The 24330-nt window shown below is 43.2% G+C and overlaps 1 protein-coding gene across 6 annotated transcripts in view; it reads left to right on the top strand.

Moving 5' to 3' along the window:
• The window catches only part of LOC110257072 (probable G-protein coupled receptor 148), a 34976-nt gene continuing 14678 nt past the window's right edge, over positions 4033–24330 (top strand). For 2 of the 6 annotated variants that reach the window (XM_021075659.1, XM_021075657.1), the window contains exon 1: positions 15038–15333. Coding sequence is in view for 1 of the 6 variants with exons in the window: in XM_021075656.1 (XP_020931315.1) it covers positions 20041–20146 (106 nt within the window). In the remaining 5 variants the exon portion in view is untranslated. Of the gene's footprint in view, positions 4158–7362; positions 7532–15034; positions 15334–19812; positions 20147–24330 lie in introns of those variants that run through there. The other 4 variants (XM_021075660.1, XM_021075656.1, XM_021075658.1 and 1 more) reach the window with 4 other exon arrangements.

Genomic DNA, 24330 nt, shown 5'->3' on the forward strand with positions numbered 1-24330 from the left:
TTTGTGTGTGTGTGTGTGTGTGTGTGTGTGTCTTAGACTTTGTTCAAGGTATGAAAACAAATGAGGCCCTGAGTCACATTTATACTAAAGGTAAAGTTATCAGGAAATGAGTTGCTTTTCAGTGCTTTCCCCAGCCTATTAGATGTTGGTTCTAAAAAAATCAGAAAACTTGATAACAGTACTGAAGGCGTCTTCGAAAATACACAAATTGCATTTGCTCGAGAGTAAAATACCTTTTCAGAGACTTCTCTGGCTCCTACTGCAGCCACCCAGGTCAAAAGACAGGCAGATTCTGGAACCCTAATTTGAGAACAAATTTCTGCTTGAGTCACTGGCATTCAGAGAGGAACAATCCAAACAGAGCGTTTCTGACATTACGGCACATCGCTACGCTCTGGCAAAGATGCTAACTGATGCGCTGAACCCCATAATCCAAGGTAGTTAAACAATGGTGTAGACCTAACATAGAAAATCCCCAGGCTGGGTACCGGAGAGGATGAGAGAATGAAAAGCCCTGGGATCTCCAGGAGGTGACAGTCCAGTTAGTGGAGATTAGCTTGGTCCCAGACAGACCCTGGGGCGCCTTTGATTTCTTTAACGCCTCCCACACCCCACCTCCTCCCAGCCCATCTACAGAGGGAGCTCCAAATCTTAAGAGGAATCTGTCCACTGCTCCTTTCTTTTTATTGTTTGTTTGTTTGTTTATTTTTGTGTTTTTAGGGCTGCACCCGCGGCATATGGAGGTTCCCAACCTAGGGGTCGAATTGGAGCTGTAGCGGCTAGCCTACGCCACAGCCACAGCCACACCAGATCCAAGCCGTGTCTGCAATCTACACCACAGCTCACAGCAACGCCGGATCCTTAACCCACTGAGCCAGGTCGGGGATAGAACCTGTGTCCTCATGGATGCTAGTCAGACTTGTTTCTGCTGAGCCACAACGGGAAGTCCTATTTTTTAATTTTTTAAGTATAGTTGATTTATAGTGTTGTGTCAATTTCTGCTGTACAGCAAAGTGACCCAGTCATTCATTATATATATGTATGCTTTTGCTTTTGTTTTTGTTTTTGTCTTTTTGCCATTTCTGAGGCTGCTCCCGCAGCATATGGAGGTTCCCAGGCTAGGGGTCCAATTGGAGCTGTAGCCTCCAGCCTACACCAGAGCCACAGCAACGAAGGATCTGAGCCGCATCTGGGACCTACACTACAGCTCACGGCAACACCAGATCCTTAACCCACTGAGGGAGGCCAGGGGTTGAACCCGCAACCTCATGGTTCCTAGTCGGATTTGTTAACCACTGCGCCGCAAAGGGAACTCCCTATATATGAATACTCTTTATTCTATGTATATAGTTATTCTATATATATATTCTTTTTCTCATATTAGCTTTCATCATGTTCTATGCCAAGAGATAGAATGGAGGTCCCTGTGCTATAAGGTAGGACCTCATTGCTTATCCACTCCAAATGTGGTATGTGCATTTACTCACCCCAAACTCTCGGTGCATCCCGTTCCCTGCCCCTCTCCCCATCTCCTTCTTCATTATGACCATCCTGGTCCATGACGTTAGACATCTCTTGCCTGGACATGGGCGATGGCTGCCAATGGTCTCCTCAGTTCTGCTCTGGGCCCATGTAGTCCGCCAAATAACGTCCCCCCAGAGATATCAGGTTCTTTTGAGGGGAAACTTTAAATGTTAACCTTATTTAGGAAAAGGGTCTTTGCAGCTGTGATTATGTCAAGCATCTCGGGACAGGCAGACCATTGCGAGTTGTCAGGGTAGGCCCTAAAAGCAATCTCAAGTGTCTTTTCAAGAGGGAGGCAGAGGGAGCTTTGACACATGCAGACGAGAAGGCAGTGGGATGGCCAAGGAAGAGTGTAGTGATGCAGCCACAAGCCAAGGAATGCCAGCAGCCACCAGGCGCTGCAAGAGGCAACACCTAACGTCTTCTAGCCATGTGAGGACAAGCAAGAAGATGGCCACCTATGAAGCAGCAGGCTGGCTTTCTTCAGACACTGAATCTGCCAGAGCTTGATCTTGGACTTCCCAGCTTCCAGAACTGTGAGAAATAAATTGCTGTTGTTTAGGAGTTCCTGCTGTGGCGCATTGGAAACGAATCTGACTAGGAACCTTGAGGTTGCAGGTTTGCTCCCTGGCCTCGCTCAGTGGGTTAAGGATCCAGCGTTGCCCTGAGCTGTGATGGCTTGGATCTGGTGTTGCTGTGGTTTTGGTGTAGACTGATAGCAACAGCTCCGATTAGATCTCTAGCCTGGGAACCTCCATATGCCATGGGTGCAGCCCTAAAAAGACAAAAGCCATAAAAAAAAAAAAAGTTATAAATGCTGTTGTTTATAAGCTGTGGTATTTTGTTTTAGTAACCTGAATGGACTAAGACATTCTCTCACCACTCATTCTAAATAATCCTTTGCTGTGATTCCATCTCTTTTAAATTCTCTTCATAGTTGTTATTTAATATATTTCTCTTTTTTTTTTTAAGGGCCGCAGTCTTGGCATATGGAAGTTCCCAGGCTAGGGGTTGAATCAGAGCTGTAGCTGCTGGTCTACACCACAGCCGCAGCAATACCAGATCTGAGCCGCATCTGCAACCTACACCACAGCTCACAGCAATGCCGGATCCTTAACCCACTGAGTGAGGCCAGGGATCGAACCTGCATCCTCATGGCTACTAGTCAGATTCATTTCCACTGACCATCTGCGGGAACTCCTTCATATATTTCCTATGTATTGGTGGGTGTGCTTATTATTTATCTTTTCCAGTTACCGGTTTTGTAAAAACTTTGCAGTGTTGATTATCTTCAAATCCTCAGTGCCTAAAATAGTGTCTGGCACATGTTGGCCCTCTGTGAATATTCGTTGAATGACAATGCAGGGCAGAAGTAAGTGTTCCAGCTGTAGTTTGGAAGCGTGTCATGGGAGCACAGAAGAAAGGACTTTTCTAGCCTCATTACCCTGATACTTTATCAGGTAATGGCTTCCTGGAACTGACATATGGACTAGATTGATGAGTGGCCCTTATGTGCTCTGTGACGTAGCCTAACAAAGTAATTTCCTGACAAAGCCTAAAGACACACCAGTCTTCCTGCCAACCCTCATCCGTTGCTAGTTGCCACCACCAGAATCCTTTTTTTTCCTTTTTGAAATGGTCTTAAAATGCACCTTGGCTCCCTGTGGTCAGCCACAGCCGTATCCTTCACAAACTCACCTGTGCCGTCCTGGTTCCCAAACTTCCTTCCCTGCAGCCCCTCCCCCACAGCTCAAAAATAGCTTGCCGATCATTGCCCCTCAGTAGTGGGAGATGGGGCAGGAATTTCGTATGCTTTTCAGCCCACAAATATCCCTTTGTCTCAAGAACCCTGCTAAATTCCTAAATCCTTGGTGCTTTAGAAACTTCTGGAGGTGAGTCTTTCTGTAGGCTGCCTGTAGAACCACATTTTATCCGTCTTATCCCCATTTGGTCCCTGGGTATTTGTTCTTGCTCAGGTAGACCAAGCGTAGACACCTGTCGTCTTTGGCCATCTCCGCGACAGAGCTCTGAAAAGAGACCCTTGCTGCTCACATCTGTGGATGGCGGCCTTGGCATCACCTGGGAGCTTATTGGACCTGGAGACTCAAAGACTTCCTGCACCAGAATCTGCATTTGAATTCAATCCCCAGCCAATTCCCATGAGCATAAAAGTGTGAGAAGCACTGGTGTAAGATATATGTTGGGGTTGTCTTCATCAGGGGCAAAGGAGTTCCCGTTTCTGCCAGTCCCAGTAAGGGGCTGCCCAAGGGGAAGTGAATTCTTCTCAAGAGTGTCTGTTTTTACCAAGGGCAGCAGGCAGCCTGAGGGTGGTCCTGCAACCAAGGAGCAGATGCTGGGAAGGAAAACATCTAACTAGGAAAGAGATTGAAGAGAGCATGGGCAGAGCCGTTTCTGCCTGCCACACCTCCCAGAGGAGCAGATTGGATCCAATTTTATCTCTCCTGATGTTATCCCCTATTGCCCCCGGTAACCTCCTCCGAGAGGAAGTGAAAACACTTGAAACAAAACGTCCTCCCCGCTAACAGCCAGGCTGTCAGCCTTGAGGCAAGTGTGACCTGGTTGGAGGTACAGGGAGAGACAGTCTTAGCAAGGCTAATTTCTTTCTCAAAAAAGTAAGTAGTCTATTGCTAAGAATTTTTACAAAGCTGGTGATGTGGGTGCTTAAGGAAAGATGTGGTGTTTTAGAAAATGAAGAATTTAGGTTTTTGAGAATGTCAGTCTTCCTGGCAATTCCTTTCTCTTTCTGGGAATCTCCTCCCATTAAAAACAAATAAATTTCATATGTATAACTGGGTCACTTGCCCGTACAGCAGAAATTGACAGTACACTGTAAATCAATTATAATAAAAATTATTTAACAGAAAAAATATTTTAAAATTTCAAGATGATTTTTTAATGAATTTTTTTTTAGAGAGAGGAGGTGGATTAAGATAATATTGTTAGTTTTTTTCTTTAATTGGATTTTTTTTACCTTCAGTAAAAAAACCACCCTTTGAAACATAACAATTCTCTGAAGTTTAACAACTGTTTACCATTGCATAATCACCAGCACAAACAGCAGCACAATTTCATCAAAACAAAAAAGTTTCCTTCTGCCCCTGTGCAGCCATCCTTTCCTCCAGCCCTAACTCTTAGCAATCATCCGTCTGATTTCTGTCTCTACAGGAATTGGTTTTGGCTTTTCCTGAATATCTTACGATGGAATTATGCACGGGGTCGCTTCTGTGTCTTGTTTCTTTTACTTGGCATGATGCTTTTGAGATTTGCTCATATCGTGTGTGTCAGTGTGTAGATAGCGTACATATTCCTTTTTATTGCGGAGGTATATTCTTGGTACGAATGTACCAAGAATTGTTTATCCATTCACCAGCCAATGGATATGTGTATTGTGTCCACTTTTGGCTATTAGGCAAATTGCGCTGTGAACATTTGTGTGCAGGTTTTTGGGTAAAACACGTGTTTTCATTTCTCTTGGGCAAATATCAAGGCGTAAGATGGCTAGATCATGGGGTAACTGCATGAACTTTTGATACCAGAATCCGGGTTCCTGTTCAGGGCAGTCGAAGAATGAGCTTCGGAAACATACAGGCAGCATGCAAGCAAAGTCTTTATTAAAGAAAAGCAAATAGCTCCCAGGGCTGCTGGGAGGGGGAGAAGAGCCCCCTTCTTTATTGTCCTATAGGGATTTTTCTCTCTTAAAGGTGGGGAGGGGCACCAACGTGGGGTCCAGAAAGATGTGGCCTTCTCCCATTGGCCTTGCTCAATTGCCTATTTCAGTCCTTGTCCAATAGGGTTTTTGGGCTTGGAAATGTCAGTGTAGGTTCTAAGGTATCTTTGTCCTTTTCTTTCCTTCATTAAGTCACCATTCCTCTCATTCCTTTTTTATCATTATAGGAGTGAGCTAGAGACTCGCATTTCCTATAGTAAAGTCTCTGGGGAATGCGCATTTCCTATAACAAAGCCAGGCCTGTGGAGGTGTTACTCCCTAGAGCCCTTAAGCCACAAATGTTAATCAATATCCTTATCAAAAGAATGTATCATGAGTTCCCGTAGTGGCGCAGTGGTTAACGAATCCGACTAGGAACCATGAGGTTGCGGGTTCGGTCCCTGCCCTCGCTCAGTGGGTTAACGATCCGGCATTGCCGTGAGCTGTGGTGTAGGTTGCAGACACGGCTCAGATCCTGCGTTGCTGTGGCTCTGGTGTAGGCCCGGGGGTACAGCTCCAATTCGCCCCCTAGCCTGGGAACCTCCATATGCCACGGGAGCGGCCCAAAGAAATAGCAAAAAAGACAAAAAAAAAGAATGTATCAGAGGGAGTTCCCCTTGTGGCTCAGGGGTTAATGAGACTAGGAAGCATGAGGTTGCAGGTTGGATCCCTGGCCTTGTTCAGTGGGTTAAGGGTCTGGTGTTGCCGTGAGCTGTGGTGTAGGTCACAGACACGGCTTGGATCCCACGTTGTTGTGGCTCTGGCGTTAGGCTGGCAGCAACAGCTCCAATGAGACCCCGAGCCTGGAAATTCCATATGTCTTGGGTGCGGCCCTCAAAAAGACAAAAGATAAAAGACAAAAAAAAAAAAAAAAAAAAAGCATCAGAGCCTATGTTCCTACACTGACTACCTGAGTTAATATTGTCTCACTTTCTTAAAAAAAATTTTTTTTTTTGTCTTTTTTTAAGGGCCGCACCCAAGGCATACAGAGGTTCCCGGGCTAGGGGGCAAATCAGAGCTGTAGCTGTTGGCCTGCACAACAGCCACAGCGATGCCAGATCTGAGCCACATCTGTGACCTACACCACAGCTCAAGGCAACGCCAGATCATTAACCCACCGAATAAGGCCAGGGATCCAACCCGCATCCTCACAGATACTAGTCGGATTTGTTTCTGCTGAGCCATGAGGGGAACTCCTCAGAGGGTTGCTGTGGCTCTGGCGTAGGCCAGCAGCTACAGCTTAATTTGTCGCCTAGCCTGGGAATCTCCATATGCCACGGGTGCGGCCCTAGAAAAAGGCAAAAAGACAAAAAAAAAAAAAAAAAAAGAAAGAAAGAAAGAAAGAAAATAAGCAAATAAATTACAATGGTATTGAAAACATTCTCCACTCTTTTTTTTTTTTTTTTCCTTTTTGGCTGCACCCACAGCTTGTGGAAGTTCCCAGGCTAGGAGTCAAATCAGAGCTGCAGCTTCTGGCCTCCACCACAGCCACAGCACCTCAGGATCACAGCCAAGTCTGCAATCTACACAACAGTTCATGGAAACACCAGATCCTTAACCCACTGAGCGGGGGCAGGGATTGAACCCTTGTCCTCATGGATACTAATCAGATTCATATCTGCTGAGCCACAATGGGAACTCCCTAGATTCCACTTACTTCTGATTTACCTGGACATCTTTATTGATAATCAATTGGCAAATTATGAGTCTTTTTCTAGACTCTAGAATCAACTTGTCAATTTCTATTTAAAAAATAAAGACGGCTAGGGTTTTGTGTAGAATTGCATTGAACATATGGATCAATCTGGGGAGAATTGAACAGCGTTGAGTTTTCTGATCTGTGACCATGTCCATGAACAGATAATTCTCAGGAAAGCCCCTTGCTTTGCCCACTTCCCATATGTTTCCCTCTCGTGGTTGAGGATGAATCTAAGTCAAAGTGGCCATTCCCCTCCTCTTGCAAGGGTGGGTTCAGGAAAGGGCTTGTGACTCGGTTCTGGGCAGTAAGGCCAGAGGGAAATCAGTTCTGGGAGTTCTGGGAACTGGGTCTCTGTCTTAAGAAGACACACAAAGAGAGGCCCCTTTCTTTCTCCGGATGTTGTCATGTCTAGATATGATGCCAGGAATCGCTGTGGTCATCACGTGAGGGGAACCAGAGTGAGGGCAAACCCCAACACGCAGAAGATGATAAAGAAAAAGACAGAAGGACCCTGGATCCTGAAGACCACACTGAGACAGGCTCCAACCAACTTTGGAGCCAACACGGCATTTCCTTACTAGGTGAGAAAAAAATCTTCACTGCAGGACAAATCTATGTGCAATGGGGTTTTCTGTGATAAGCAGTGGAAATCATTGTATCTAAGATACCCATTTTTATAAAACAGTTTAAACACATCCCATAGCTAAGACACAACCCTGGAAAGTCACAAGTTAAAGACTTTTTTATTTAAAGAATATATTTTGTTATTTTTCCTATTCTTTTTTTTTTTGGTAGTTCATTCCTTTTTACTCTAAAAAAATTAAAATTACCATATGATTGATTTACAATGTTGCACCAATTTCTGCTGTACAGCAAAGTGACCCAGTCATACATATATAAACATTCCCTTTCTTATATTATCTTCCATCATGATCTATCCCGAGAGACTAGATATAGTTCCCTGTGCTATACAGTAAGACCTCATTGCTTATCCATTCTCAATGGAATAGTTTGCATCTACTAACCCCAAACTCCATGTCCATCCCACTCCCTCCCCCTTCCCCTACTGGCAACCACAAGTCTGTTCTCTATGTCTGTGAGTCTGTTTCTGTTTTTTTGTTTTTTTGGTTTTTTTTTAGGGCTGCACCTGTGGTATATGGAAGTTCCCGGGCTAGAGGTCACATTGGAGCTACAGCTGCCAGCCTATGCCGTGGCTACAACAACACAGGATCCCAGGTGAGTCTGCGACCTACACCACAGCATGCAGCAATGCTGGATCCTTTAACCCACTGAGAGAGGCCAGGCATCGAACCTGCATCCTCATGGATACTAATTGGGCTCATTACTGCTGAGCCACAATGGGAACTTCCTGTTTCTGTTTTACAGATAGGTTCATTTGTGCGCCATATTTTAGATTTCATGTATAAGTGATACCATATGGTATTTGTCCTTCTCTTTCTTTTTTTGCTTTTTAGGGCCACACCCATGGCATATGGAGATTCCCAGGTGAGGGTCAAATCAGAGCTGCAGCTGCCAGCCTACTCCATTGCTACAGCAACACAGGATCCAAACCACGTCTTTGAACTACACAACAGCTCAGATCCTTAACCCACTGAGCCAGGCCAGGGATTGAACCCACAACCTCATGGTTCCTAGTCAGATTTGTTCCTGCTATGCCATGACAGGAACTCCTGTCCTTCTATTTCTGACTTACCTCACTTAGTATGATAATCTAGTTGCATCCATGTTGCTGTGAATGGCATTATTCCATCCTTTTTTATGGCTGAGTAGTATTCCATTGTGTATATGTACCACATCTTCTTAATCCATTCATCTCTTGTTGGACATTTAGGTTGTTTCTGTGTCTTGGCTATTGTGAATAATGCTGCAATGAACATAGGGGGTGCATGTATATTTTTCAATGAAAGTTTTGTCCAGATATATGCCTAGGAGTGGGATTGCTGGATCATATGGTAGTTCAATATTTAGTTTTCTGAGGTACCTCCATACTGTTTTCCACAGTGGTTGTACCGATTTACATTCCCAGCAACAATGTGTGCAGATTACCTTTTCTCCACACCCTCTCTAGCATTTGTTGTTTGTAGACTTACTAATAATGGCCACTCTGACTGGTGTGAGGTGATACCTCATTGTAGTTTTGATTTGCATTTCTCTGATAATTAGTGATGTTGAACATTTTTTTCATGCACCTCCTGGCCACCCATATATCTTCTTTGGAGAAATGTCTATTTAGGTCTTCTGCCCATTTTTCAATTGGGTTATTTGTTGTTGAGTTGTATGAGTTGTTTGTATATTTTGGAGATTAAGCCTTTGTCGGTTGCATCATTTGCCACTATTTTCTCCATAGGGTGTCTTTTTTTTTTTTTTTTATGGTTTCCTCTGCTGTGCAAAAGCATGTAAGTTGGATTAGGTCTCATTTGTTTATTCTTATTTTTATTTCTATTGCCTTGGGAAACTGACCTAAGAAAACATTTGTATGATTCATGCCAGAGAAGCCTATATTCTCTTCTAGGAGTTTTATGGTGTCATGTCTTATGTTTAAGTCTTTAAGCCATTTTGAGTTTATTTTTGTGTGTGGTGTGAGATTGTGTTCTAATTTCATCAATTTACATGCACCTGTCCAGTTTTCCCAGCACCACTTGCTGAAGAGACTTGTCTTTTTTCCATTTTATATTCTTGCCTTCTTTGTCAAAGATTAATTGACTGTAGGTGTGTGGGTTTGTTTCTGGGCTCTCTATTCTGCTCCATTGATCCATAAGTCTGTTTTCGTACCAGTACCACACAGTCTTGATTACTGTAGCTTTGTAATATTGTCTGAAGCCTGGGAGACTTAGGTATTTTAGGGTTTTTTTTTTTTCTTTTTTTTCTTTTTTAGGGCTACATGTGTGGCATATGGAAGTTCCCAGGTTAGGGGTTGAATTGGATCTACAGATGCTGGCCTATACCACAGCCACAGCAACTTGGGATCCAACATGCGTCTGCGACTTACACCACTGCTTATAGCAATGCCAGATCCCTGACCTACTGAGTGAGGCCAAGGATCGAATCCTTAACCTCATGGATAGTAGTCAGATTCATTTCTGCTGCACCACAATGGGAACTCCCCCCACCCCACACTCCCCGCCCCTCACAATTGTTTTGGCAATTCTGGGTCTTTTACAATTACATATAAATTTTTGAATTCTTTGTTCTAATTTTGTGAAAAATATCATGGATAATTTGAAAGGAATCACATTAATCTGTAGATTGCTTTGGGTAGTATGGCCATTTTAACAATATTAATTCTTCCAGTCCAGGAGCATAGAATGTCTTTCCATTTCTTTGAATCCTCTTTAATTTCCCGGCTCAATGCATTATAGTTCTCAAGTGTACAAGTTTTTTACCTCCTTGGTTAGGATTTTTCCTAGGTATTTTATTTTTGGGGGTGAGATTATTTTTATTATTATTACTACTATTATTGCTTTTTAGGGCTGTGCCTGTGGCATATGCCCATTCCCAGGCTAGGGGTTGAAGCTAGGGCTGCCAGCCTAGGTCCCAGCCACTGTACACAGGATCTGAGCCACATCTGCAACCTATGCCTTGCTGGATCCTTAATCCACTGAGTGAGGCCAGGGATTGAACATGCCTCCTCATGGATACTACTCAGGGTAATTACCACTGAGTGACAACAGGAACTTCCTGGAAGTGTGATTTTAAAAGGTATATATATATTTAAATATTCCATTGCCAGTATACAGAAATGCAACTGATTTCTGAATGTTAATCTTGTGTCCTGCTACTTTGCTGATTTCATTGATCAGTTCAGGTAGTTTTTGTGTGGAGTCTTTAGGGTTTTCTACATATAATATCATGCCATCTGCATATGGTGACAATTTTACCTCTTCTCTTTCAATCCAGATACCTTTTATTTCTTTTGTTTGTCTCATTGCTGTGGCTAGGACTTCCAATACTATGTTGAATAAAAGCGGCGAGAGTGGGCATCCTTGTCTCGTTCCAGATTTTAACAGGAAGGCTTTCAGCTTTTCTCAGTTGAGTATTATATTGACTGTGGGTTTGTCATAAGTGGCTTTTACTATGTTGATATATGTTCCCTCTATACCCACTTTGGTAAGAGTTTTTATCATGAACAGGTGTTGGATTTTGTCAAATGCTTTTTCTGCATCTGTTGAGATGATCATGTGGTTTTTGAGTTTTCTTTTGTTAATATGGTATATGACATTGATGGATTTGAGTATGCTGAACCATCCTTGTGAACTTGGGATGAATCCCGCTTGCTCATGGTATATGACCTTTTTCATGTATTTGTTGCATTTGGTTGGCTAAAGTTTTGTTGAGAATTTTGCATCTATGTTCATCAAAGATATTGGTCTATACTTTTCATTTTTGGTAGTATCTTTGGTTTTGGTATTGGGTAACAGTGACTTCATAGAATGTCTTTGGAAGTGTTCCTTCTTCTTCAATCTTTTGGAAAAGTATAAGAAGGATGGGTATAAGTTCTTTGTGTGGTAGAATTCACCTGTGAAGTCCTCTTTTGTTTGTAGGGAGTATTTTTGTTACATATTCTATTTCATATCTAGTGATGGGTCTGTTTAAATGATCTATTTCTTCTTCATTCAGTTTTGGTGGGCTATATGTCTCTAGGAAGTTGTCCATTTCTTTCAATCCACAGTTCTTTCAGTTGTCAAATTTGTTTCCTTCTTTAGGTTTGGAAGGTTTTCAGCCATCGTTTCTTTAAATATACTTTCAATTCCCTTTTCTTTATCTTCTCCTTCTGGAATCCCTATAATGCATAGATCGGCACATTTTATATTATCCCATAGATCTCACATACTGCTTTCTTTTTTTCTCTTTCATTTTGTTTTCTGTCTGTTGCCCTGATTGGGTGATTTCCATTATTCTATCTTCTAAGTCACTTATTCATTCCTCTGCATTATTCATTCTGCTATTTAATGCCTTTAACTCAGCTTTTGTCTCTGCAAATGAATTTTCTAATTTTTCTGGACTCCTCTTTATAGTTTCTAGTTCACTTTTGAGGTAATCTGTGTTACTGTTGATATTCATTCTTAATTCCTCCAGTATTTTCATTACCTCCTTTTTTGAATTCAGTGTCTGTTAGACTGCAGAGGTCTGCTTCTTTGTTTGCTCTTTCAGGGGAGTTCTCCTGTCCTTTTAACTGAGAATGGTTCCTATGCTTCTTCATTGTGCTTTTCGTTTTCTTAGTTTGGGAAAACAATTATCCATTGTAGTCTTTGAGGGCTATTTGTATGCAGGGGCGGTCCTGGGTAGCGTGTAAGGGCTTGCTTCTGTGTGTGTATTTGGGGGCTGCTTTTGTTTGGATGCTTGCTGTCTCTTTCCTCAGTGTGTGTAGACCATTATCCCCTTGATAGGTGTGCAGGTGTTCAGCCTGCATGTGCTTATAGGGGCTGGGGGCAATGGGCAGTGCCTGTAGCCGGTGTCTAGTTGCCAGGTCCTTGGCAGTGACAAGGAGCCATGAAGAAGTGGGGGCACAGGCTGCTTCTGATTACAGGACTCTGGTGGGGGTGCCCAGAGCCCTCGGCAGTGGCAATGGCAACGTGTGTGCATTCTTCGGGGGTGAGGGCAATGGGTGGCACTTGGTTGCCAGGCCCTTCTCAGCAGTGACCCCTGAGGAGACTGGGACCACAGGCGATGCCTGTTCACAAGACCTTTAGTGGTGGCATGCTGTGCCCACCTCTGGAGTCTTACCTACTCTTATTTAAAACTTTTGTATTGTTTTTCAAAATTATGAACTCAATATATGAATTCAGCCTTATTGTAAAAGTACAAACAACACAAAACTGATCAGTACAAAGATAGAAAAAGTCAGGGAACACCTCCTACACTGTTGGTGGGAATGGAAATTGGTGCAGCCCCTATGAAGAACAGCATGGAAGTCCCTTTAAAAACTAAAAATAGAGTTACCATATGATCCAGCAAGTAACAAGTCATAGAAAACTCAATCTGAACTGATTTCAAGAAGCAAATTTATTGGTTCACCTAACTAGCAACTCCAGAAGGAAGATCGATTTTGGAGTTAGCTTATTTTAGCAACTCAGCCAGCTCTTTGAAAATTGAATTTCTTCTCATATCTCTTTTCTTGCCTCTGAAGTATCTGCCTTACCTGAGAGCTGGTTTGTCTTGTGTGGTGGCAAGAAGGCTGCCAATAGCCCCCAGGGCTCCAAGCCCAAAATCAGAGGAGTGAGTGTGTGTCTCCCACCTCCTCCCTTTAGCAGGAGTTCTGGGCTTCCCTCTGACTGGACCATCTTTTTTTGTTGGGGGGGGGGCACACTTGCAGCGTATGGAAGTTCCCAGGCTAGGGGTCAAATGAGAGCTATAGCTGCCAGCCTACACAACAGACAGAGCAACTCAGGATGGGAGCTACATCTGCAATCTACACCGCAGCTCATGGCAATACCGGATCCTTAATCCACTGAGTGAGGCCAGGGCTCACACCCAAATCCTCATGGATCCTAATCAGGTCTGTTTCTGCTGGGCCACAACGGGAACTCCCTGAATGGACCATCTTGATCCTGTGCCTTTCCTGGTGGCCAGGGAGCTGCTTTGTATTGATTAGCTCAGATCTGCATTAGGTGCTAGTCCTCAAAGCAAACACTGTGGCAAGACCATGAGATTATTGTAATTTAATTTGGCCAAATCAAGATCTGTACAGGTGCTCAAACATGGGATAAATCCCAACAAAACTGCATGGATGCCCCACAATGGTGTCGGGTGGAATGGGTGTTGAGAAGCTCCTCCTAAGATCCACCTAATCCCAGAAAATAGGCTGGAAGGATTACAGCAACGTCAGCAGTGGTTATCTTCAAGTGGTGGAACCAGGAGAAATTCAAAATTTTCCTTTTTAGGAGTTCCCATTGTGGCGCAGTGAAAATGAATCCGATAGTATCCGTGAGGATGAAGGTTTGATCCCTGGCCTTGCTCAGTGGGTCGGGGATCTGGTGTTGCTGTGAGCTCTGGTGTAGGTCGTGGATGCGGTTTGGATCCTGCATTGCTGTGGCTGTGGTGTAAGCTGGCAGCTGTAGCTCTGATTCAGCCCCTAGCCTGGAAACTTCCATATGCTGTGGGTTCAGCCCCCTAAAAAGGAAAAAAAAAAAAAAAAATTCCTTTTTATGTTTGTCTGTATTGTTCCCTTTTAACAACAAATGTGTTACTTGAATAACTTTAAAAAATAAAAGCTATACATATAAGGAAAAGCTGGTGGCTAACACTTGCGATGTAATCTTGAGAGATTTAAAGCAGACATTGGAGTTTCCGTCATTGCTCTGTGGTTAACGAATCTGACTAGGAACCATGAGGTTGCGGGTTCGATCCCTGGCCTTGCTCAGTGGATTAAGGATCTGGCAATGCTGTGAGCTGTGGTGTAGGTTGTAGACGCGGCTTGGATCCTGCATTGCTGTGGCTCTGGTGTAGGCCAGTGGCTACAGCTCCGATTGGACCCCTAGCCTGGGAACCTCCATATGCCGTGGGAGCGGCCCTAGAAAAGGCAAAAAGACAAAAAAGAAAAAAGAAAAAAGCAGACATGTTGAGGAAGTTCCCTTGTGGCTCAGAGGGTTAAGGATCTGGCGTTGTCACTTCTGGGGCTCTGGTTACTGTTGTAGCTCATGTTTGACCCTGAGCCTGGAACTTTCACATGCCTAGCGCATGACCGAAAAAACCCCCCAAAACCCAGACATGTGGGCAAACAGGAAATATGACTTTTCAGCGTGGTACCAACCATGTCTTGAAAAAGTTATTAACTGCCTTTCTCTTGCCTCTTTATGAAACTGTGGTCATTTCTAAAGGCATAATCTGAGATCTTTGAAGGCTAATCTGATTTAAAACCACTGGTTCCAGTGGCTAGAATTTTCCCCTAACTTTAGGGTGGAAACAGCTTTAGCCTTCTCCGGAGACATTTTCCCTGACACTTTAAAACACAATGAAGTGGGTCCCAACCCACAAGGGGTACAGAGAGCATGCATCACTTTGCAGAGGGATCCCTGTGTGCAGAAGGGGAAGCTCTGGGCTCTTGCTCCACTTCCTTCTCAGACAGAGGGTGCCGAGTGTTGTTTCAGGAAGTGGGCACCCTAGAGAGTCCCTGGCTTTCTCTGCACCGGAAATCATCGTGTGACACTGGCTAAAGTCACCCAGAAGGGGTCCCAGGTCTGAGGACTCAGGGTTCTGGGAGAAGTCAGAGTCAGGCTTTTCCCTGGGTCCACATCTGTTAGATGCTGGGTTTGGGAGTTCTTTGCAGGATTCATAAAGAAACTCCTGCTGCTCTTCCACATACTTTTTCCCAGAAAGGAGAACTTGTTCCACTGGCAGAAAAGACCTCCGCTGGTGAAGGAAGGTAAGAAGTTCTCATGGCAGTCTGGGCATCGCATTGCTCACTTTTATTTCTGCTTGAAATTGATTCTCAGCTCTGCCTTTATCTGATCCTGCGCTTCTGAAATGATCCCATTGGGATGGTAAGCAAGAAACTGGCACTTCAGTTTTGCCATGAGAGCTGTACTGACCCAAAGGATCAAAATGCTCCAGTTTGAGGGGTCAAGGCACTCTGGGCTCAGGAGGAAAATACAAATGGGAGAGGAAATGAGGCCAGACGGTGGATATTGGATGGTTTTAAGGAACCATTCTGTGTTTCTCCTGGTAATGTCATCCACTCCCCCACCAGAATGTAAACTTCACTCAGGGAGGGACCGTGTTTGTTTCGCCGAAGGTTGTACGCACAGCCTCCAGACCAATCAGAGGTACCCAGCACCTACATGATAAATAAATGAATGAATAAGATAATCCTTATTATCTTCTCTTCTTCTTCTTTTTTTTTTTTTTTTGTCTTTTTAGGGCTGCATAAGCAAGTTCCCAGGGTAGGGTGAAATCAGAGCTGTAGCTGCCTGATTACGCCACAGCCACAGCAACACCAGTTCCAGGCTGTGTCTGTGATCTATACCACAGCTCATGGCAGCGCCGGGTCCTTAACCCACCGAGGGAGGCCAGAGACCGGACTCCTGTGCTTATGGGTACTAGTTGGGTTCGTTACTGCTGAGCCACAACAGAAACTCCAAATCCTTATTATTTTCTAGACACTGCCTATGAGTTCTCCCTGAAATTTCTGGGCTGATTCAACTTCCTCCTCTGACAGTTTGAATGAAAGCACTTAACTCAGTATTGAAATTATTTGCTTACATGTCTATCTTCCCTAAAAGTCTGTAAGCTCTGTAAATGTAGGGGTTCTGCCTTATTTTTTCACTTAATCAACTATAGACACTTTTCATAGCACTCTGGCACATGGGAGGTACTCATTGAAAATAATAATGGGAGTTCCTGTCATGGCACAGTGGTTAACGAATCCAACTAGGAACCATGAGGTTTTGGGTTCGATCCCTGGCCTTGCTCAGTGGGTTAAGGATCCGGCATTGCCGTGAGCTGTGTTGTAGGTTGCAGCTGCAGCTTGGATCCTGCGTTGCTGTGGCTCTGGCGTAGGCTGGAGGCTGCAGCTCTGATTGGACCACTAGCCTGGGAACCTCCATATGCTGTGGGAGTGGCCCAAGAAATCCCCCCCTCCGAAAAAAAGAAAATAATAATAATAATAATAATAATAATAATAATAATAATAATGAAGAGCCCAGCTTAAGAGATGTACTTGTTAAGTGGATCAGGATCCTACATTCCTCAAGGCCCCTTTGCTTCTTCAGTGGTCTTGGCTTTTCATTGCTTCCAAGGGAACAAGTGTCCTCCTATTTTTATCTTTTATTACAATATCCTCTCTGTTGCACCTACAATGACACTGAATGGTTTCCATGGATCACATTTCCAGGACTGAATTAGTCACCTCCTGATGTTGTACAAAGAGGCACCGTAAGCTTATCAGTAAACCATCTCCAAGTCTTTTTTTGTTTGTTTTTTTAGGGCTACACGTGGAGGTTCCCAGGCTAGAGGTCGAGTTGCAGCTGGAGCTGCTGACCTACCCCACAGCCACAGCAACTCGGGATCCAAGCTGCATCTGGAACCTACACCACAGCTCACGGCAACACTGGATCCTTAACCCAATGAGTGAGGCCACGGATGGAACCCATATCCGCATGGATACTAGTCAGGTTAACCTCTGAGCCACGAAGGGAACTCCCCATCTCCAAGTCTAAGGTTGGATGCATTCTTTCTGGGAGGGCCACCTGAAAAATGTCACATCCTTTTGGGGTTATGCAGATTCTTACAGCTCTGGTCATACAAACTGAAGTCCCCAGTCTGGTCCCCACTCACTTTCTTTCCTTTCTTTTTCTTTCTTTCTTTTCTTTCCTTTTTTTTTTTACTCTTTTTTTTTTTTTTCATTTTAGGGCCACACCTGCAGCATATGGAATTCCCAGGCTAGAAGTGGAATCTTAGCTTCAGCCGCCGGCCTGCACCACAGCCACATAGCTCATAGCAACATCAGATCCTTAACCCACTGAGGGGGGCCAGGGATCGAACCCCAGTCCTCATCGATACTAATCAGATTCGTTACCCCTGAGCCGAGATGGGAACTCCTGGCTCATCTCTTTTATCACCTATGGTTCCCTGTCTAGAGACTGCCTTTCCTCCTGTAGGTACAGTTGCCTTGTGACCAGGTCACGTTTCCTTGGGGTCCAGGCGGGGACTTGTCACACTCTGTGACAACTCTGAAAAAAGCAAATGGCCGTGTGTGGCCACCAATCCTGGATCATCAGAATATTCAGGGTTTTGAAAATAGACACTTAGCAAGTCAAGACCTAAATGACGTGGCAAACACACATTTGAGATCAGGGCAGGTTGAAAGTCTGAACAAAGCAGATTCTCAAGCGGGGCCTGGAATTGAACCCACGTCCTCACAGATGCTAGTCGGGTTCATTAACCACTGAGCCACGATGGGACCACCAGGGTTCTTTTAAAATTGAAGTATAATTGGTATATAGTATTATTCAAATTATAGGTGTATAATATAGTGGTTCACAATTTTTTTTTTTTGTCTTTTTTTTTTTGCTATTTCTTTGGGCCGCTCCTGCGGCATATGGAGGTTCCCAGGCTAGGGGGCGAATTGGAGCTGTAGCCCCTGGCCTACGCCAGAGCCACAGCAACGCAGGATCCAAGCCGCATCTGCAACCTACACCACAGCTCACGGCAACGCCGGACTGTTAACCCACTGAGCAAGGGCAGGGATCGAACCCGCAACCTCATGGTTCCTAGTCGGATTCGTTAACCACTGAGCCACAATGGGAACTCCGGTTCACAATTTTTAAAGTTTCTCCATGTTATATAATATGTCTCGTAGCTTTGTTATTTTTATTTTTATTTTTATTTTTTTTTGTCTTTTTGCTATTTCTTGGGCTGCTCCTGCGGCATATGGATATTCCCAGGCTAGGGGTCAAATCGGAGCTGTAGCCGCCGGCCTACGCCAGAGCCACAGCAACGTGGGATCTGAGGCGAGTCTGCAACCTACACCACAGCTCATGGCAACGCCGGATCCTTAACCCACTGAGCAAGGCCAGGGATCAAACCTGCAACCTCATGGTTCCTAGTCAGATTCGCTAACCACTGAGCCACGACAGGAACTCCTGTTATTTTATTTATTTATTTATTTTGAATGGCACTGCACCCATGGCATATGGAAGTTCTTGGGCCAGGGATGGAATCTGAGCAGCTGCTTTGGCAACACAGAATCCTTGGATCAACCGCACTGGGTTGGGGATCGAACCCAGGCCTCAGCAGTGATCTGAGCCACGGCAGCCGGATCCTTAACCCACTGTGCCACAGTGGGAACTCCTTGCAGTTTTCTTTATACCCAATCGTTTGTACCTCTTAATCCCTTACCCCTCTATTGCCCCTGCCCCCTCCCCTCTCCCCACTGGTAACCACGGGTTTGTACTTGAAATCTGCGAGTCTGCTTCTTTTTTGTTATAGTCCCTGGTTTGTTTTATTTTTTAGATTGGATGTGGGTGGTTCAAGTGGCCAAGGAGGTGGTGGAAGGGAAGGCAGGAATGTGAGAGTTCTCTCGGAAGGTCCTTTGAATGTCCTGGTGCCAGTCTCACTATGCCAGAGTGTAGCACAGCTGTGCATCTGTTGGGACCCATTGATGGGTTTGTTCATCTCAGTCACTCACTGGGGTTTATTCCCTTATCGAAGGTCCGCCCTCACCTCCCAGGAGAGCCTTGCACCCAACTTGGATCCATCCCGTTGTGTTGTTTACAGAGAATCCCTGGGATGGCAGCTCCTTTGTTCTTTGGTGGGGTAGCTTCTCTGCATCAGCATCCTGATGGCTTTGGAAGCCGCTTAGTTCTTTGAAGCAAACCCCCAAGCTGACCAGTATCTAGATCTAGCTAACTGGACCATTGAAACATGTGTTTCCTTCAATCAGATAATTTCTTGAGGGTTTATCCTTCTGTAGGCATCATCTACAAGTTTCCCTTTGGCGCTCCCTTTGTGGCTCAGTGGTTAACGAACCCGATTAGTATCCATGAGGATATGGATTTGATCCCTGGCCTCGCTCAGTGGGTTGGGGATCTGGCGTTGCCCTAAACTCTGGTGTAGGTTGCTGACAAGGCTTGGATACCGCGTTGTTATGGCTGTGGCTTAGGCCAGAAGCCACAGCTCCGGTTCGACCCCTAGCCTGGGAACCTCCAGGTGTGGTCCTAAAAAAAAAATAATAATAAAAATAAATACAAATTTCCCTTTTTCAGATTTGCCCTCACTTCCTATCCACCATGCCAGCTTTTTTTTTTTTTTTTGGCACAGTTGTGGTTTTCTAGAGGGCTTCTTTACCCCTTCTATCTTTCTCAAACAGCCTTAGCAAAGTTTTTGGTGCCCTTGCTTTTTCTAGGAGGCTTGTCCCGCTAGCCCCATGTCTGTACTGCCCCGATAGATTCATCTCGCCATCTCCTGCCCTGGTTTTTCAAGCAAGAGAAGGAAGAATACCTTCCCCAGATCTTCTCTTTGGGACGAGGAGAAAGGAACTCACTTTATTTTATTTCTTTATTCTAAAGGTTTGTGGTTTTCATATGTATTCTCCAGTTATTTGAAACTTATCTATGTTTTTGCCGTGCCTCTCATGAATGAGCCCAGTGTTCACTCTTGCTCCCACTTGCAAATCAACGAAGTAAGTTCCTTGAGGATGGAGGCCCCATCTCACTCATTTTTGCAAACTCATCCTCATGGTAGGTGCCTGATAAATGTTTCTTGAATGAAGATGTAAATGTGTAAATGGGAGAGATTGGGATATAAGCATAAATTTGAAAATTCTGATTCTAAATTTTTTGGTCACTCAAAAATGTTCCATGGTAGTATAGCTGAGAGTTTTCAAAGTTAATAATTTTCTTTGTCAAGAATCCTTAGAATGTAAGTTCTTTTGAAAAACACAAAATATGGTTACAGATAATGTTTGCAAAAATAACAATAATGGCAATAATAGCATTTTTATTTGAGAATAAATCCATTAAATAAGAAGATCAACATATGGCCATATTTTAAAATAACCACAAGAATAAATATTGAAATAGGCATTTCCTCTATAAACATGATTCAAAATTCTATGTCAATTCTAAGAGGCAAATGTAAATGCTAATGAAAACAACCAAGACTTTATTTTTAATTTATTTATTTATTTTTTGTCTTTTTAGCTATTTCTTGGCCCGCTCCCACGGCATATGGAGTTTCCCAGGCTAGGGGTCGAAGCAGAGCTGTAGCCACCAGCCTACGCCAGAGCCACAGCAACACCGGATCCGAGCCGTGTCTGCAACCTACACCACGGCTCACGGCAATGCCGGATCGTTAACCCACTGAGCAAGGGCAGGGACCGAACCCGCAACCTCATGGTTCCTAGTCGGATTTGTTAACCACTGCGCCACGACGGGAACTCCACAACCAAGACTTTAATAACTTGATGTAAGTGGACTTTGCTGTGGGAACATGCATGTCCATTTATTTGGTAGCAGAGAATTTGCTGTGATAGGTGGGTTTATATACCTATAAAAGGAACTTTATAAATACAAACATTCTGACAATTGAGAGAAATCCATATACAATAAATAAACAAAAATTCAAGTTAATAGTCAATTATGTGCTAAATAAAAGTTCTCAGAACAGGCCAAAGATCAAGGCATTCCATGAATTTTAACTTTCAGTTCCAAGATTTCTTTAAAACCATACACTTTTCAGGTCTAGAGAGTTAACTTTCCATGATAGGTATACTATGAAAGTGCAAAGATAGCTAGTAAAGGTGGGAATACTCAACCAAGCAAGGTGTATTACATGTAAGATTTTAAATCTTAGGGAGCGTCTTTCCATCAGTAAAGCCAATCACAGCATATTAAAAAGTTAGTAAGAATAGCTATGATTAGGGAGTTCCTGTTGTGGCTTAGCAGTAATAATCCCAACCAGTATCCATGAGGATGCGGGTTCTATCCTGGCCTCGATCAGTGGGTAAGGATCTGGTGTTGCCACAAGCTGTGCTGCAGCTCACAGACTCAGCTCGGATCCTGAGTTGCTGTGGCTGTGGCATAGGCTGGCCGCTGTAGCTCCAATTAGACCCCTAGTCTGGGAGCTTCCATATGCCTTGGGTGTAGCCCTAAAAAAAGAATAGCTATAATTAAATTTTACCCTAATTTGGGAAAGTAGAATTGAGCCTGACAGAAAGTTTGCAATACTTCCCAAAGCAGGGTGAGGGAGAGAAAACCAAAGCACTTCATGGAATCTGCTGATATCAACTTTGCCAAGATTGTACTGATAAACCATCTAGCTTCTTGCTAAAGCCAGACGTAGCCTGTTGAGACGGGAGGGATACGTCTTGATGCTTAGGATGAGTCAACTATCTTTTCTGGGCAATGAAAGAAAACCGTTGACTCTGGTTAGACGTTTGCCTACTAGCAAAGCACAAAAGTTGCCATCTTGGTGGTTTTGGGTTATTTTAGAAACTCTAATAATATTAAAATCATATGCAGGTAAATTAATTTTTAACAGGCTTAATAACTGCAACAATGTAACATTGAAATCACTTTAGCATACTTCAAAAGTAAATGCTACAAGGTAAACACCTGTTGACACGAACTAATAGACCAAAGACAAAATTCTCTGAGATTCTGGAAATTAGGATGCAGAATCATTTTCTTAGCAACACATAGATTGACGTTTGCTCTTTGTGGTTTATAGACATTATATTGAGCTTTGTCATCCGGAGAATTAGGCAGGAAGGGAGAAAGGCCATCTGCATACTACCTGTGGAGAACTGTCAGAAGATTCAGGATTGTGTAAGCTGCCTGACATCAGAGTCTTGCCTCAGACTGGTTACTGACTATCCCAGCTCCTAGGTCCACGCACATCGCTGGAATTCACCAACTGATTGAATAACAGTCCTCCTCTGCCACTTTTGTACCTTGGTCCGTCCCATGTCGTTGCAGAGAACTCCAGCCAAGTAAAATTGAATGACTGTATTATTTTAACCAGCGTACCGTCATTTCCTATAAATTCATTGCTTAAGTTTCTAAGATGCATGAAAATGTTATTTATTACAAAAGACACTGTTATAGTTAGTAGTGAACAATCTTTCTGAAATCCTGGAATGAGTCTTATGCCTTATTTCTTCTGCAATTTATAGGACAGTGAAATCTGTCATTACATTGTGTCCTTTTTGTTTATACAGACATTATTGTTACTGTAATAATGTGGATCGCACACACCTATGGTTATCTAAGTTCTAAAAGGAAAGAGTTTCATCATCATTCCTCACGAGCTACTTTCTTTCCATTACTTCCTTCTCAGATATTTGCTTATATTCCAGGTTTGGGGATTTGTTTCATCCTGCCCCATCCATGAGCAGCCTCCTTTTTCAAAATCTTGTGGTGTTCAATTAAGATGCATGAGCATGTTTTTTTTTTTTTTTTTTATTAAATGAGGCATAGTTGGTTTACAATGTTGTGTTAGTTTCAGGTGTACAGCAAAGTAATTCAATTTTATACATATATATAAATATCTGTAGGAGTTCCCGTTGCGGCTCAGTGGTTAACGTATATGACTAGGATTCATGAGGTTGCAGGTTTGATCCCTGGCCTTGCTCAGTGGATTAAGGATCTGGTGTTGCCGTGAGCTGTGGTGTTCATAGCAGACGGCTCGGATCCCGCATTGCTGTGACTCTGGTGTAGGCTGGCGGCTACAGCCCTAGCCCGGGAACTTCCATGTGCCGTGGGAGTGGCCCTAAAAAGGCAAGAGGACAAAAAAAAAAAAATTTGTGCATTTTATATATATATATATACATATATATATGTATATATATATATATATTCTTTTTCAGATTCTTTTCCATTACCGGTTATTATAAGATATTGAATGTAGTTCCCTGTTTTACACAGTAGATCCTTATTGTTTATCTATTTTCTGTATAGTAGTATGTATCTGTTAATTCCAAATACCTAATTTATCTTTCTCCCCTTTCCCCTTTGTTAACCATACATTTGTTTCCTGTATCTATGAGTCTGGTTCTGTTGTGTAAACAAGTTCATTTGTATCTTTTTTTTAGATTTTGCATATGTGATGTCATACGGTATTTGTTTTTCTGTATGACTTACTTCACTCAGTGTGATAATCTTTAGGTCCTTTCATGTTGCTGTGAATGGCATTATTTCGTTCTTTTTTATGGCTGAGTAGTATTCCACTGCATATATGTACCACATCTTTATCCATTTACCTATCAGTGAACACTTAGGATGCTTTCATGTCTTGGCTGTTGTAAATAGTGGTGCTATGATCATTGGGGTACAAGTATCTTTTTGAATTTCAATCTTTGTATATATACCCAGGAGTGGGATATCTGGATTATATGGTAATTCTATTTTTAGTTTTAAAGGAACCCTCAAACTGTGTAGTGCCTGTACCAATTTGCATTCCTACCAACAGTGTGGGAGGGCTCTCTTTTCTCCACACCTTCTCTAGCATTTATTATATGTAGACTTTTTCATGATGATCATTCCAACCAATATGAGGTGATACCTCATAGTAGTTTTGATTTGCATTTCTCAAATAACTAGCAATGCTGAGCATCTTTTCATGTGCCTGCTGGCCATCTGTATGTCTTCTTTGGAGAAATGTCTATTTAGATTTTTCTGCCCATTATTTGAGTGTGCGTGGTTTTTTAAAAAATTTTTAAAAATTATAGTTGATTTATAATGTGTCAACTTCTGCTGTACAACATACATATATATGCATTCTTTTTCTCAAGAGTGCGTGTGTTTTTGATATTGAGCTGTATGAGCTTTTTGCCTGTTTTGGAAATTAAGCCCATGTTGGTCACATTGTTTGCAAATATTTTCTCCCAGTCCATAGGTGGTCTTTCTTTTGTTGATGGTTTCTT

The sequence above is a fragment of the Sus scrofa genome, chromosome 15, assembly GCF_000003025.6.
Source record: "Sus scrofa isolate TJ Tabasco breed Duroc chromosome 15, Sscrofa11.1, whole genome shotgun sequence".
Lineage (NCBI taxonomy): Eukaryota > Metazoa > Chordata > Mammalia > Artiodactyla > Suidae > Sus > Sus scrofa.